This window comes from Notolepis coatsorum (genome assembly GCF_963971535.1).
Source record: "Notolepis coatsorum genome assembly, chromosome: 12".
Taxonomy (NCBI): Eukaryota; Metazoa; Chordata; class Actinopteri; order Aulopiformes; family Paralepididae; genus Notolepis; species Notolepis coatsorum.
The window spans coordinates 127,138,032-127,153,096 of record NC_140176.1 but is presented as its reverse complement, the minus strand read 5'-3'; the positions used below and the strand labels follow the sequence as shown (position 1 = coordinate 127,153,096).

The 15,065-nt window shown below is 44.9% G+C and overlaps 1 protein-coding gene across 2 annotated transcripts in view; it reads right to left on the bottom strand.

Annotated features, from left to right (window-relative positions):
- The window catches only part of xpo6 (exportin 6), a 165,987-nt gene that overhangs the window by 128,266 nt on the left and 22,656 nt on the right, over positions 1-15,065 (bottom strand). For both annotated transcript variants that reach the window (XM_084325637.1, XM_084325638.1), the window contains exon 4: positions 2,116-2,313. In XM_084325637.1, coding sequence (XP_084181763.1) covers positions 2,116-2,313 — 198 coding nt within the window. The remainder of the gene's footprint in view (positions 1-2,115; positions 2,314-15,065) is intronic.

The following is a 15,065-nucleotide window of genomic DNA, read 5'->3' as shown; positions in this document are numbered from 1 at the left end:
CTCTCTAACAGTCTGAATGCACAGGTTTGACTACAGTGTAGGTCTCTCTCTAACAGTCTGAATGCACAGGTTTGAGGACAGTGTAGGTCTCTCTCTAACAGTCTGAATGCACAGGTTTGAGTACAGTGTAGGTCTCTCTCTAACAGTACAGTGTAGGTCTCTCTCTAACAGTACAGTGTAGGTCTCTCTCCAACAGTCTGAACGCACAGGTTTGACTACAGTGTAGGTCTCTCTCTAACAGTCTGAATGCACAGGTTTGACTACAGTGTAGGTCTCTCTCCAACAGTACAGTGTAGGTCTCTCTCCAACAGTACAGTGTAGGTCTCTCTCCAACAGTCTGAATGCACAGGTTTGACTACAGTGTAGGTCTCTCTCTAACAGTCTGAATGCACAGGTTTGACTACAGTGTAGGTCTCTCTCCAACAGTCTGAATGCACAGGTTTGACTACAGTGTAGGTCTCTCCAACAGTACAGTGTAGGTCTCTCTCCAACAGTACAGTGTAGGTCTCTCTCCAACAGTACAGTGTAGGTCTCTCTCTAACAGTCTGAATGCACAGGTTTGACTACAGTGTAGGTCTCTCTCCAACAGTCTGAATGCACAGGTTTGACTACAGTGTAGGTCTCTCTCCAACAGTACAGTGTAGGTCTCTCTCTAACAGTCTGAATGCACAGGTTTGACTACAGTGTAGGTCTCTCTCCAACAGTACAGTGTAGGTCTCTCTCCAACAGTACAGTGTAGGTCTCTCTCTACAGTGTAGGTATTTTTATAACACGATGCACTGCCCCCTAAATAATATAGGCTACATTTTCAAAAAGCGCTTGCCTATAAGTGTAGGCCTTAACCCTTTCACTGCCACAGGACAGCCGGTTAACCCTTTCACCGTTGACCGCGGAGCTAATGATGCTAATGATGGAGCATCGCCGTCGGTTGTGTGATAGTAAAGGGTTAACCTTCTGTCGTGTGGCAGTGAAAGGGTTAATAATGTATCAAGTAATAAAGTAAATAAATAAAAACATAGCTAGTTGGTCCAAAAAGGTATTAATCCCACTTGACCCTTGAGAGAGAGACCGGTAGCCAGTCTAGCCGTGTGTCCAGCGGGCCCACACACCACCACTTACAAGATCTAAACAGTATAGCCGTGTGTCCAACGGGCCCACACACCACCACTTACAAGATCTAAATTGCTACATAAAGGCTACCAATCTTTTCAGAAATGGTCTTTTTGGTATAACGTATCACAACTAACATTGATGAAAAACAAATCCCAAGTATAGCGTTGAATGGGAACTAGCATGTTGTACATTTCAGTTTTTATTTGTATATTTTAAATATTGTTTGGTCTTTTGCTATTTTATGAAGCACAATCTCACGAGGGTCACACATAACCAAGCATTTCACTACAATGTACATGTGCCTTATATGTGACAAATAAAACAAAACTTGAAACTTGGAACTAGCAATAGTAATAATAATAAATAACAGTAGATGGGCAAAGGCCCTTTCTAAAGTAAAAATGGAATATGCAATATGAGAATACGATGTCTGTGCAGCTATGAATATGTCGTCCCTAGGTTTGCTTCTAGTCACCCTCTGTATGCCAGACAGCATGTTCTTATTGTTGCAGGTAGTGATGCACGATATATCGGCCGATATGGCCGTTCTTTTACACATCGGTATCGGTCCGATATCAAGATGGGGCCGATATGGGCAGATATAAAAAAATATATATATATATACGGTATATATATTTTTTTTTTTAATCTTTTTTTTTCTTTTTACATGTTTTGGCCTTAAATAGTTTCAAAATATCAGTCATTTCTGAAAATAAGTTACAAAAAAAAAAAAAAAAAAAAAAAGCGTTTTGGAAAATAGCTCTTTATTTGATCATCATAAAAAAGTGTTTTCTATACAGAGATGTCGACATCGGTAAATATCGGTATCGGCCAGAACAGCAATATTAATATGGGTTATCGGTATCGGCCACAATTTCCACATGGGTGCATCACTAGTTGCACGTGATCAAAATGACATCATCAGAGTGTAAAAGACCTCTGGCCGGTATCAACAGTTGCGCGCTGAGAGAGCGCGGCTCCTAGCGGGAGGATGGGACCCACCTGCAGGGTGTTGGTGAAGAAGTCGTGGTAGAACATCGGCCAGTCCTGACGCCCGATGTCCACGATGACCTTGCAGAGCTTGTTGCGGATGGAGTAGGGCATGGCCTTGTGCTGCCCCAGGAGCAGCTTGGGCAGACAGCTGCGGATCTCCATCTTGTCCTGCGAAGCCACTCCCAGCCACATCTTGTTCACCAGGTTCTGAAAGTCCACAAACAGGCCCGGTTAAGACCCATGTTGCAGCCGGGAGGGAGGGGGGGGGGGGGGGGGGCGTCCTGAATCACTGTCACATTCTAAAAAAATATAATCTACTCCGTTGGGAAAACCTGATTCTTTATCAAAACGTCTGTCTAGTTTTTAAAATAAAGTGTGGATTGGCTCCTCCTCCTCCGTCTGGTTTCATCAACCTCAAGTCTGCCTCGACCAGGAACACTAGAGGTGCGGCAAGGGGAGACTGTACAATCTTTTTTTGGAATTCGAAGCTTCGGGGCCGAGATTCGATTTTAATTCGGACTTGTACAGCACTTTGTTCAACTTTGTCAGTGCTGTAAAGTTTAAACCTTTTTAAATCTTAGACAAACAAAACACTTTGCTTTCATGAAATATTGTAAGCCGTCATTTGAGGCTTTATAAAAGCAGAACAATGAACACAAATCTGTCAGTGCCGAGTCCGACCTCGTCTTAAATAACAAACCACTTGTTGTAGTTAACAAAGAGAGGCAGAGTTGATTTTGCCAACAAAAAAATAATATATATATTTTTTCTATCATTTTTTATTTTCATATTCGAATCCCATGCCCATCGAACAAAGCTTCGAAGCTTCAAAGTATTTAAGACAGCCCTAGTACAATCCCTTTAAAAAAAAGTGTATTTGGCCAGGCCGTCTTTTCATATAGAGAATCCCACCAATGGAACTCAATACCTCAAACAATTAGAGTGTCCACATCATATCACTCATTCAAGTGCAGGGTTAGGGAATGGCTCATTGAAAACCAGAATTGTCAACACTGAAGTGCCTGTGTGTATGTGTGTGTGTGTGCGTGTGTGTGTGTGTGTGTGTGTGTGTGTTAGGGCTGCAACGATTAGTCGACATAATCGACGACGTAGATTTTTTTTTTACTACCTATCTTTGTGAAAGTGGCTTCTCAGCTCTGGTCCAGCTGAAGACAAAGCAGAGGAACAGATTGGACATTGAGCATGACCTCAGAGTTGCTTTGTCTACCATCACCCCAGACTTTGAGACTCTTGTCAGGAGCAAACAACATCCCCAGTTATCCCATTAGTTCCCTGGGATGTTAAGCTAAGAAGTCTGCTAAGAAGGATATATTATTTATTATTATTATTATTATTATTATTATTATTATTATTATTATTATTATATATTATTATTATTATTATTATTATTATTATTATTATTATTATTATTATTATTATTATTATTATTATTATTATTATTTTATTGTGTTTTTAGCCCTAGTTGCACTTTTGTTGCAACCCCAGTTATCCCATTAGTTGCCCCAAACTTACTGTCGGTCTGTTATGTTAAGCCAAGAAGTCTGCTAAGAGCCCGGAAAAGGAGCCACGCCCACAGGAAGCAGAGATGGAGGGCGTGACAGAAATAATCGACAGATTAGTCGACTACCAAAATAATCGTTAGTTGCAGCCCTAGTGTGTGTGTGTGTGTGTGCGTGTGTGTGTGTGTGTGTGTGTGGATATGGTGCGTTTGTCTATGTCTGGGTCTTTTTTAATCGGTCATGATGTTCTCTGTCCTTGTGTATTGTGCCCTGTATCCGTAAGTTCTATGTGCTTTTGTTGTGTTTTTATTCTAATGTTATTTATCTTAATTTCATTCTGTTTTTATTGCTAACCCTTTTTCACACAGGATTTTAGCCTGTACCTTCTGGCAGGGGGACTGCCAATGGAAATTAGCCTTTTGGCTAAAATTGGGTGCATTTACATTTGTAAAATGTTTATTAATGTACGCGGTCCCCCTTGATCAAATAAAGTAAACCTCAACCTAAGACACGTACCGTGTGATCGCAATGTCCTGGGTTGGAATCCGGCCCGGGACCGTCCTGTTTATGATTCTAACTTGTTTTAATTCATTTATGTGCTGGATTCAGATTCTAACTGTTTTAAATCATTTATATGCTGGATTCAGATTCTAACTGTTTTAATTCATTTATATGCTGGATTCAGATTCTAACTGTTTTAATTCATTTATATGCTGGATTCATATTCTAACTGTTTTAATTTATTTATATGCTGGATTCATATTCTAACTGTTTTAATTTATTTATATGCTGGATTCATATTCTAACTGTTTTAATTTATTTATATGCTGGATTCATATTCTAACTGTTTTAATTTATTTATATGCTGGATTCAGATTCTAACTGTTTTAATTTATTCATATGCTGGATTCTGATTCCGTCAACTATTTATTTGTATACTTAGTCTTGTTTTATTGTGTTTATTTAATTGTTGATTATTTGTGGTGTTACGATTATAATTTGTTGCTTCTTATTGTTGCATGTGTCTGCCCCTGCTTTCCTGTCACTCACTGTCTAATGAAGCAGAAATGCCGTAAAAAATCTTTAAAAATATAAAAAGATTATTATAATTAGGGATGTCCCGATCGCCTTTTTTTGCTTCCGATCCGATCCCGAGCATGTGATTTTAAATATCTATCGATCCGATCGTTTCCGATCCGATCTTTCACATTAGTAATCAATTTTGACGCATTTGTCAGAAACTGGCAGAGCGAGACAAGCCCATCTGTTGCCTATATCCGGGGCGCGAGCGCGGAGGCGTTTGTTATTACATTCACCCTGAGAAATGTGCTTCTGCTTCATATGAGAAATATTAAAAGTTTCAATATATGTTTGCACATTAGTATACATTCAGTGTTCGACTTACGTAATGGTCCATTCTGGTCTGAAACGCCGACGATAATCCTCAGTCACGTAACGTTATCCTCCAAAAGTTAGTCTGAAAACTTCGCCTCCAGCCGGCTGTCCTCCTTGCAAACATTGCAACTGGCTTGACTTTCTATTTTAAAATGCTTAGTTCCAAACCTCTGACATTAAGTCTAGCTGCTCAAGTCAGTGGATATTAACCGTGTTTCGGGAGCGACGTGTTGTTGTTGTTGTGGTCGAGCCGCGTGTAGCGTCTAAATTAAAGGGGTGTTTGTTGCAACGGTGAAAATTAAAGGGCAATGTGTTTGTTGTGGAAAACTAAGGCCTCCGTATGAGTTTAAGACGTGGACATGGTCATGTTTGTTGAATAAAATTTTTCTTTTTTTGACTGCCGATTTTTATTATTATTTTTTCCCGATCCCCGATACTCTGAAAAGCACGTGATCAACGCCGATTCCGATCACGTGATCGGATCGGGACATCCCTAATTATAATAATTTGATATCACATCCGGGAGAACTGGAGGTGGTACCAACTTCCCACCAGTCAGGACAGACGCTGAAACCATCACAGTCAGGACAGACAGCTGAAACCACCACAGTCAGGACAGATGAAACCATCACAGTCAGGACAGACAGCTGAAACCACCACAGTCAGGACAGACAGCTGAAACCACCACAGTCAGGACAGACAGCTGAAACCATCACAGTCAGGACAGAGAGATGAAACCACCACAGTCAGGACAGATGAAACCACCACAGTCAGGACAGACAGCTGAAACCACCACAGTCAGGACAGACAGCTGAAACCACCACAGTCAGGACAGACAGCTGAAACCACCACAGTCAGGACAGACAGCTGAAACCATCACAGTCAGGACAGACAGCTGAAACCATCACAGTCAGGACAGACAGCTGAAACCACCACAGTCAGGACAGACAGCTGAAACCACCACAGTCAGGACAGATGAAACCACCACAGTCAGGACAGACAGCTGAAACCACCACAGTCAGGACAGATGAAACCATCACAGTCAGGACAGACAGCTGAAACCACCACAGTCAGGACAGACAGCTGAAACCACCAGTCAGGACAGACAGCTGAAACCATCACAGTCAGGACAGACAGCTGAAACCACCACAGTCAGGACAGACAGCTGAAACCATCACAGTCAGGACAGACAGCTGAAACCACCACAGTCAGGACAGACAGCTGAAACCACCACAGTCAGGACAGACAGATGAAACCATCACAGTCAGGACAGATGAAACCATCACAGTCAGGACAGACAGCTGAAACCACCACAGTCAGGACAGACAGCTGAAACCACCACAGTCAGGACAGACAGATGAAACCACCACAGTCAGGACAGACAGCTGAAACCACCACAGTCAGGACAGACAGCTGAAACCACCACAGTCAGGACAGATGAAACCATCACAGTCAGGACAGACAGCTGAAACCACCACAGTCAGGACAGACAGCTGAAACCATCACAGTCAGGACAGACAGATGAAACCATCACAGTCAGGACAGACAGATGAAACCACCACAGTCAGGACAGATGAAACCATCACAGTCAGGACAGACAGCTGAAACCACCACAGTCAGGACAGACAGCTGAAACCATCACAGTCAGGACAGACAGCTGAAACCACCACAGTCAGGACAGATAGCTGAAACCACCACAGTCAGGACAGACAGCTGAAACCACCACAGTCAGGACAGACAGATGAAACCATCACAGTCAGGACAGACAGATGAAACCATCACAGTCAGGACAGATGAAACCATCACAGTCAGGACAGACAGCTGAAACCACCACAGTCAGGACAGACAGCTGAAACCACCACAGTCAGGACAGACAGCTGAAACCACCACAGTCAGGACAGACAGATGAAACCATCACAGTCAGGACAGACAGCTGAAACCATCACAGTCAGGACAGACAGCTGAAACCACCACAGTCAGGACAGACAGCTGAAACCACCACAGTCAGGACAGACAGATGAAACCATCACAGTCAGGACAGACAGATGAAACCACCACAGTCAGGACAGATGAAACCATCACAGTCAGGACAGACAGCTGAAACCACCACAGTCAGGACAGACAGCTGAAACCACCACAGTCAGGACAGACAGCTGAAACCACCACAGTCAGGACAGACAGCTGAAACCACCACAGTCAGGACAGACAGCTGAAACCACCACAGTCAGGACAGACAGCTGAAACCACCACAGTCAGGACAGACAGATGAAACCATCACAGTCAGGACAGACAGATGAAACCACCACAGTCAGGACAGATGAAACCATCACAGTCAGGACAGACAGCTGAAACCACCACAGTCAGGACAGACAGCTGAAACCACCACAGTCAGGACAGACAGCTGAAACCACCACAGTCAGGACAGCTGAAACCACCACAGTCAGGACAGACAGCTGAAACCACCACAGTCAGGACAGACAGCTGAAACCACCACAGTCAGGACAGACAGCTGAAACCATCACAGTCAGGACAGACAGCTGAAACCATCACAGTCAGGACAGACAGCTGAAACCACCACAGTCAGGACAGACAGCTGAAACCACCACAGTCAGGACAGACAGCTGAAACCACCACAGTCAGGACAGACAGCTGAAACCACCACAGTCAGGACAGACAGCTGAAACCATCACAGTCAGGACAGACAGCTGAAACCACCACTATCTAGGTCGTCCTCGGACGGGCCCTCCATCGGTGCTTCCAGTCATCCCGATCCTCCATGCATCTGGCTAGCTCGCCGGTGCTTTCTGTTCCCACATCCCTCCTGAGTACGTCCACATAGGTTAACGTGGGACGTCCTCGTGATCGATGCCCGTGTGTTGGTTCCCACAGTACAAGTTTGCTGGTTGGCATCTCATGGTGTCTCTGGCAGTGACCTGCCAGCCTCATTCTCCTGACTGCCACTTTATCGCTCACCTTTAGCACCCCCCCATACAAGTTTGCATTAGTGACATGCTCATCCCTGTTGATGTTGAGCACCACACGCATCATTCTGGTGTAGCACCCATCCAGGGACTTCTGCAGGGTGGGCTTCAAGGTCCAGCATTCACTGCCATACAAAAGGACAGACTCAACTGTTGCATGAAAGAAGTTGAGCTTGATTTGACGGGGGAGGTTGGATTTCCACACACTGGTCATGCCGTTCAGAGCCCTCCACGCAAGTGCCTTCCTCACTTTAAGGTCTTGCTCGGACGAGTTGACCCACGAGCCCAGGTACTTGAAATCACTGACTTCCTTTAGAGCAGAGCCTCCTGTTGTTTTTAGAGGTGGATGATCCGGGAGGATGTTATACATTATGACCTCGGTTTGACCACAGTCAGGACAGACAGCTGAAACCACCACAGTCAGGACAGACAGCTGAAACCACCACAGTCAGGACAGACAGCTGAAACCACCACAGTCAGGACAGACAGCTGAAACCACCACAGTCAGGACAGACAGCTGAAACCACCACAGTCAGGACAGCTGAAACCACCACAGTCAGGACAGACAGTAGAGCCATATGAAATCCGTTTTATTTTTTTCCAAATTCCATTTTATTTTTTTCCAAATTCTGTTTTTTCCGTTTTAATATTTCAGAATTCTGTATTTTGCTTTGTACGCTCATTTTACCATCAGAAATAGTGTCTAATAAGTGGGAATTAATAAATGTCCACAATTTAATAAGATATAACAGTCCATTTAATAGGGCCGTCTTAAATACTTTGAAGCTTCGTTCGATGGGCATGGGATTCGAATATGAAAATAAAATTTGATTATTTAAAAAAAAAAGAAAAAATTATATATATTTTTGCAAAATCAACTCTGCCTCTCTTTGTTAACTACAACAAGCAATGCTGTTTTGTTATTTTTTTTTTTTTATAGTGGATTCCATTTTTATTGCTCAATTCCGCGATTCCGTCCGCGATTCCGTGATCGCGGATTCCATATGGCTCTAACAGACAGCTGAAACCACCACAGTCAGGACAGACAGCTGAAACCATCACAGTCAGGACAGACAGCTGAAACCACCACAGTCAGGACAGACAGCTGAAACCATCACAGTCAGGACAGACAGCTGAAACCACCACAGTCAGGACAGACAGCTGAAACCATCACAGTCAGGACAGACAGCTGAAACCACCACAGTCAGGACAGACAGCTGAAACCACCAGTCAGGACAGACAGCTGAAACCATCACAGTCAGGACAGACAGCTGAAACCACCACAGTCAGGACAGACAGCTGAAACCACCACAGTCAGGACAGACAGCTGAAACCACCACAGTCAGGACAGACAGCTGAAACCACCACAGTCAGGACAGACAGCTGAAACCACCACAGTCAGGACAGACAGCTGAAACCACCACAGTCAGGACAGACAGCTGAAACCACCACAGTCAGATATTACCTACCTGGGTTCAATCCTAGAGGCAAATCTTTCCTGTGACAAAATGGCATCCAATGTAATAAAAAAAGTCAACCAACGAACTCGATTCTTGTACCGGATCTCCTCTCTGGTAAACAAGAATACCCTGAAGACTCTGGCAGGAGCACTCATTCAAGGGTACTACGACTATGCTTGCTCCTCATGGTACCAAAGCACCTCAAAGGCGCTAAAAACAAAATTACAAACATCTCAAAACAAACTGGTCAGACTACTGCTTGACCCTACTCCTAGAACCCACCTCACCCCTGCCCACTTTGACAACCTAGGATGGCTTAGAGTAGACGACAGAGTACAGCAACTTGCAATGGGCCTGGTCTACAAGATACACTACACGACCAAGGTACCCATGTACATGTCAAAATACTTCCCAAAGGTCAGTGAATACCACGATCACAACACCAGAGGGAGCTCAACAAATCATGTTAAACCCAGATTCGGCTCAAACAAGGGACTAAACACGTTTCGCAATTATGCCACATCAATGTGGAACGCACTACCCAAAGCTGTAAAGGAATGTGAATCACTACCCACTTTCAAAAACACCCTCAAAAAACACCTACGGGAGACTGCAATTCGAAACTGGCCCCCTGTAAATGTCCTAACCCAACCCCCTCCAATGTACAGTAAAAATGACCAAGTATGGTCTTGTCAATATTCCAATGTACAGTGTTGCTTGTACAGTTGCCCCCCCCCCCCCACTCCTACCCAACCTCCCAACCACCTCCACTACCACAATTAAAGTTTACCCAAATCAAAAACCCTGGGTAGACAAATCCGTCCGTGAAGCTCTGAAAGCGCGCACCAAAGCATACAACGACGGCCTGGTGGCAGGCAACATGAATGACCACAAGGTGGCGCGATACAACGTAAGGAGGACAGTAATAGAGGCAAAACGGCGCTACAGGGATAAAATTGAACTCCAGTTTGAACAGGCCGACTCCAGAGCTATGTGGCAGGGGCTCAAAACGATGACAGACTACAAAGGCACCTCCCTCAAACTGAACAGTGACATCTCCTTAGCAAATGACCTCAATACCTTCTATGCGAGGTTTGATGCTGGTAATAACAACACCAGCCCACAAGTCACGGCAATGGGGGGGGGGGGGGGGGGGTCTGCTGCTGATGGAGACTCAGTGTTCAGGGTAACAGAGCATGAGGTGAGGCGGACCTTTAAAAAAGTGAATATCAGGAAGGCAGCAGGACCGGACGGCATCCCCGGCCGCGTCCTAAAAGTCTGTGCCGACCAACTGGCCCCGGTATTCACTGACATATTTAACCTGTCCTTAGAACAGGCTGTCATCCCCACCTGCCTGAAGAAGTCCACTATTATCCCTGTACCCAAAAATTCCAAGCCTGCTTGCCTCAACGACTACCGCCCTGTAGCTCTCACCTCCATAGCCATAAAGTGCTTTGAGAAGCTAGTAAAGGGCTACATCTGCTCCTCCCTCCCCATCAACCTGGACCCCCTGCAATTTGCATACTGCCCCAACAGGTCCACGGAGGACGCCATAGCCCATGTGCTGCACACAGCAGCATCACACCTGGACAAGAGGAAGGGGAACTATGTGAGAATGCTATTCATCGACTACAGCTCGGCATTCAATACCATAGTCCCCTCCAAACTCATAGCCAAGCTCAGGGACCTGGGCTTGAACTATGACCTAGGGCTGGGCGATATGACCAAAAACGTTATCGCGATAAAATTATAAAAAAAAATTCATATAATTCGATATCGATAATTATCGTCGATATAATGTCCGTCAAGTTTAATTAACTTCTTATGCTGCTGCGAATGTCTCAAGTCGAGTTGATGTCGTCATCAGTCTGCGCACGTTAGCCGACAAGCGGAGTATCTCATGACAATAAATATGACACTAAAATACTCTCTTCCGCCACAATATATTGAAACGACGTCCACTGTATATCCCACACTACCATAAACGTGGCCTCAGAATTCAAAACACACACATACTCGGCACGTAAATATATAAAACAGTGCCGTGCAAGCTAGTTATCCTAGCCAGCCTGTTGGTTCTAAGCGATGTATTCCATGACAATGTGCTAAATATGACACTAAAATACTCTCTTCCGCCACAATATATTGAAACGACGTCCACTGTATATCCCACACTACCATACACGTGGCCTCAGAATTCAAAACACACACATACTCGGCACGTAAATATATAAAACAATGCCGTGCAAGCTAATTAGCCTAGCAAGCCTTGTTGTTGAGTGAGTCCTACCTCCTTCCGGGTCTCGGCCATCTCCTTCACTGATTGGTTGTTAGCTGTTGTGCGTAAGCACGTCATCACGTAACGCTGGTTGTTGTTAGTGAGTGTGTTGAGCCGAGGCTGAACGGAGCCAAGCTTGGAAAATCGATATATCGAAACTTTGCGACCACGTTTCATGTTTATTTCGAGGAAATAATTTATCGCGATAGTTATCGTTATCGTTTTATCGCCCAGCCCTACTATGACCTCTGCCAGTGGGTCTTGGACTTCCTGACGGGCAGACCCCAGGTGGTGAGAGCAGGCAACTGCACCTCCTCATCCATCACCCTCAACATAGGGCCCCCCCAGGGCTGTGTTCTGAGTCCCCTCCTCTACTCCCTGTACACACACGACTGTGTGGCTCAGCGGAGTAGCAACACAATCATCAAATTTGCTGACGACACAGTGGTGGTGGGCCTGATCTCCGCAAACGACGAGAGGGCCTACCTGGAAGAGGTCAAGGTCCTGGCGGGATGGTGCCAGGAAAACAGCCTCTCCCTGAACGTCAGCAAAACAAAGGAGATGATTGTGGACTTCAGGAGGTCGGGGGTCAAGGACTACAGCCCCCTCAGCATCGACGGGGCACCGGTTGAGAGAGTGAACAGCTTTAAGTACCTCGGAGCCCACATATCCGAGGACTTGACATGGACCACACACATTGACAGTGTTGTGAAGAAGGCACGACAACGCCTCTACTTCCTCAGGCGCCTAAGGAAGTTCCAAGTCAGTCAGAAGATCCTTAAGAACTTCTACTCATGTACAATAGAGAGCATCCTGACTGGCAACATCACCTCCTGGTTTGGGAATAGCACTGCACAAGACCGAAGCAGACTACAAAGAGTGACACGTTCAGCCGAACGCACAATTGGAGGGGGGCTCCCCACCCTCCAGAACATTCACAACAAGCGGTGCAGGGGCAAGGCTAAGAGAATCATTAAGGACTCCAGCCACCCGAACAACTGCCTCTTTGAACTGCTGCGGTCAGGCAAGCGATACCGGAGTCTCAAGGCGAGCACAGAAAGACTCAGAAGAAGCTTCTATCCCCAGGCCATCAGGCTGCTCAACGAACAATGAACACTACACAACAACCATCAAACGCACATAGCACACACATCCACACGCACACACTCACTTTAAACAAACACTGTAGCACCCACCCCCCACACTTTATATTTATTGATAAAGGATTTGCACTACAACTCGTACACCTTACTGTAGATTGTACCTAAATTGTACCTCATCCCATTTCTGCTTTGCACCATATAGTATTGTATATTAGTACACTGCATAGTATATATTTTTTTTTTTTTTTATTTTTTTTTTTTTTTCCCTCCATTTTCTCCGATTTTCTCCCATCCCAATGTTAGTCGTATGCCAATTCCCAGTCCCTTCCTGGTCGCTGCGCTTTACCCCCCACAGTCAGATCATTTGGGAGAGTGGAGGCTACCACGTGCTTCCTCCGACACACGTCCAGCCAATCACCGCTTCTTTTCACCTGGCAGCGCGGATTCTCATTGAGAGGGCGTAGCGTGTGGGAGGACCACACTATCCCCCTCACGTCCAATCCGCGCTTAGCAGGCGCCCCGACCGAACTGTAGGAGTCGCTGTTTACAACGACCCGGACCCACCCCGCCAGCTTCTCCCACCCTCTGATACAGCCAATTGTATCAGTGCAGACGGCCAGCCAAGCTGGTGACAACCCCGGAGCTGTGAGCTGGATTCGAACAGGCGAACCAAGCTCACAGCTCCGGGGCTGGTGACGAACGCACTGCATAGTATATTGTATATTATATGGTAACTCAGTTACGTCTATTCTGCATCGAACATTGTACATATGTCTATAATGAACATTGTGACCTCATTTTCTACTTCTAATTTACATGCTATACTATGTTATTTGATACTTATCTTGTCTAGCACAGTCTCTGGAGCGTAACCAGGGAGCGAAATTAACTTTTTGACTCACCGGCCAGTGGCGGGTAGATGGGAAGAGTCTACCCGCCAAGCATATTTCTTACCTGCCAATTTTTTTTTTATTAAAAATATATATATATATATTTTATATAAAACATTTTTTTTTAAATAAAATATATATTATATAATCATACTTGTAGTTGTATTATCTGCGAGACATCGCCACCACGCAATAAGTCAAAATGCTTGCTATCTGCAAACAGCTCCACTGTCTGTGTGTATACTTGAGTAGCCTCCAGCTCCAGCAAGGATTCTCCGGCCCTGCAGCTAGACCCTATATTCAGCTAGACCCTACATTCAGCATGCAAGGATTCTCCGGCGATGCAGCTGGACCTATTTATAACGTTACCGTTCTTTTGTCAAATCACATTCAACATGCCCTCAGCTAGAATACGCATTCAATCAATGTTATAAGACATTGATATCAGGAGCTATCTGTAGCTACTGCTAGCCCGGTAGATAACGTTAAGACAATTTAGTTTACTGGGACAGATGGATCAACGTGAGCTAGCTAAGCTAGCTAACGAGGGACCGGAGGTATTATGCACTCGAGTAGACTATTGCTGGAGCATTTGTTGATATCAGCAGCTATCAGTAGCTAGCCAGCTAGATACCGTTAGACAATGCCTCGTCATGTATTAAACTAAAAGTGAATAGTTGACTGGGTCATTGTTTAACGTTAGCTCTTGGAGGTCCGATATAGACTAGAGCAGATGGAAGTAAACAAGCCAAATGATAGCTTCCGATTGGTCATTTGCTTTTTTTCTCATGAAACCAGTCATGTCACTCTACTGTGATTGGACCTAGTGCGATGTGGGACTTGTAGTTTTTTAACGATCTCGCGGCGGAGAAAAAAAAGACGAGCGGCTATAATCTGTACTCGCACAAGAGTATCGTTATGAAGTTATGAACTACACGTCTACACGCCACACGGCGGGCAGCCCTCTAAGTGTCATGCGCCAAAGGTAAACTTTAGTTTCGGTCCCTGAGCGTTACAGTAAGAAGCATTTTGTATAAAAATATTCTGTACTTCTGTATGACAACTATTAAAGAAACTTGAAACTTGAACCAATGTACAGTGTCAGTACCCCCCCCCCCCCCCCCCCACCTACCCAACCTCCTCCAATGTACAGTTTCTACGTCAAATGTATATACTTCTTTTCTGGACTCTTTTCGTATCACAAACAGTACTGTATTTGCAAATCTGGTATGTCATAAATGTATAGATGTAGCAGTACTGTCTATCTGTATGTCATATATGTTACGATGAATTGAAAATGGGGGACCCTGATGTAAACAAGACGAAAGTCTT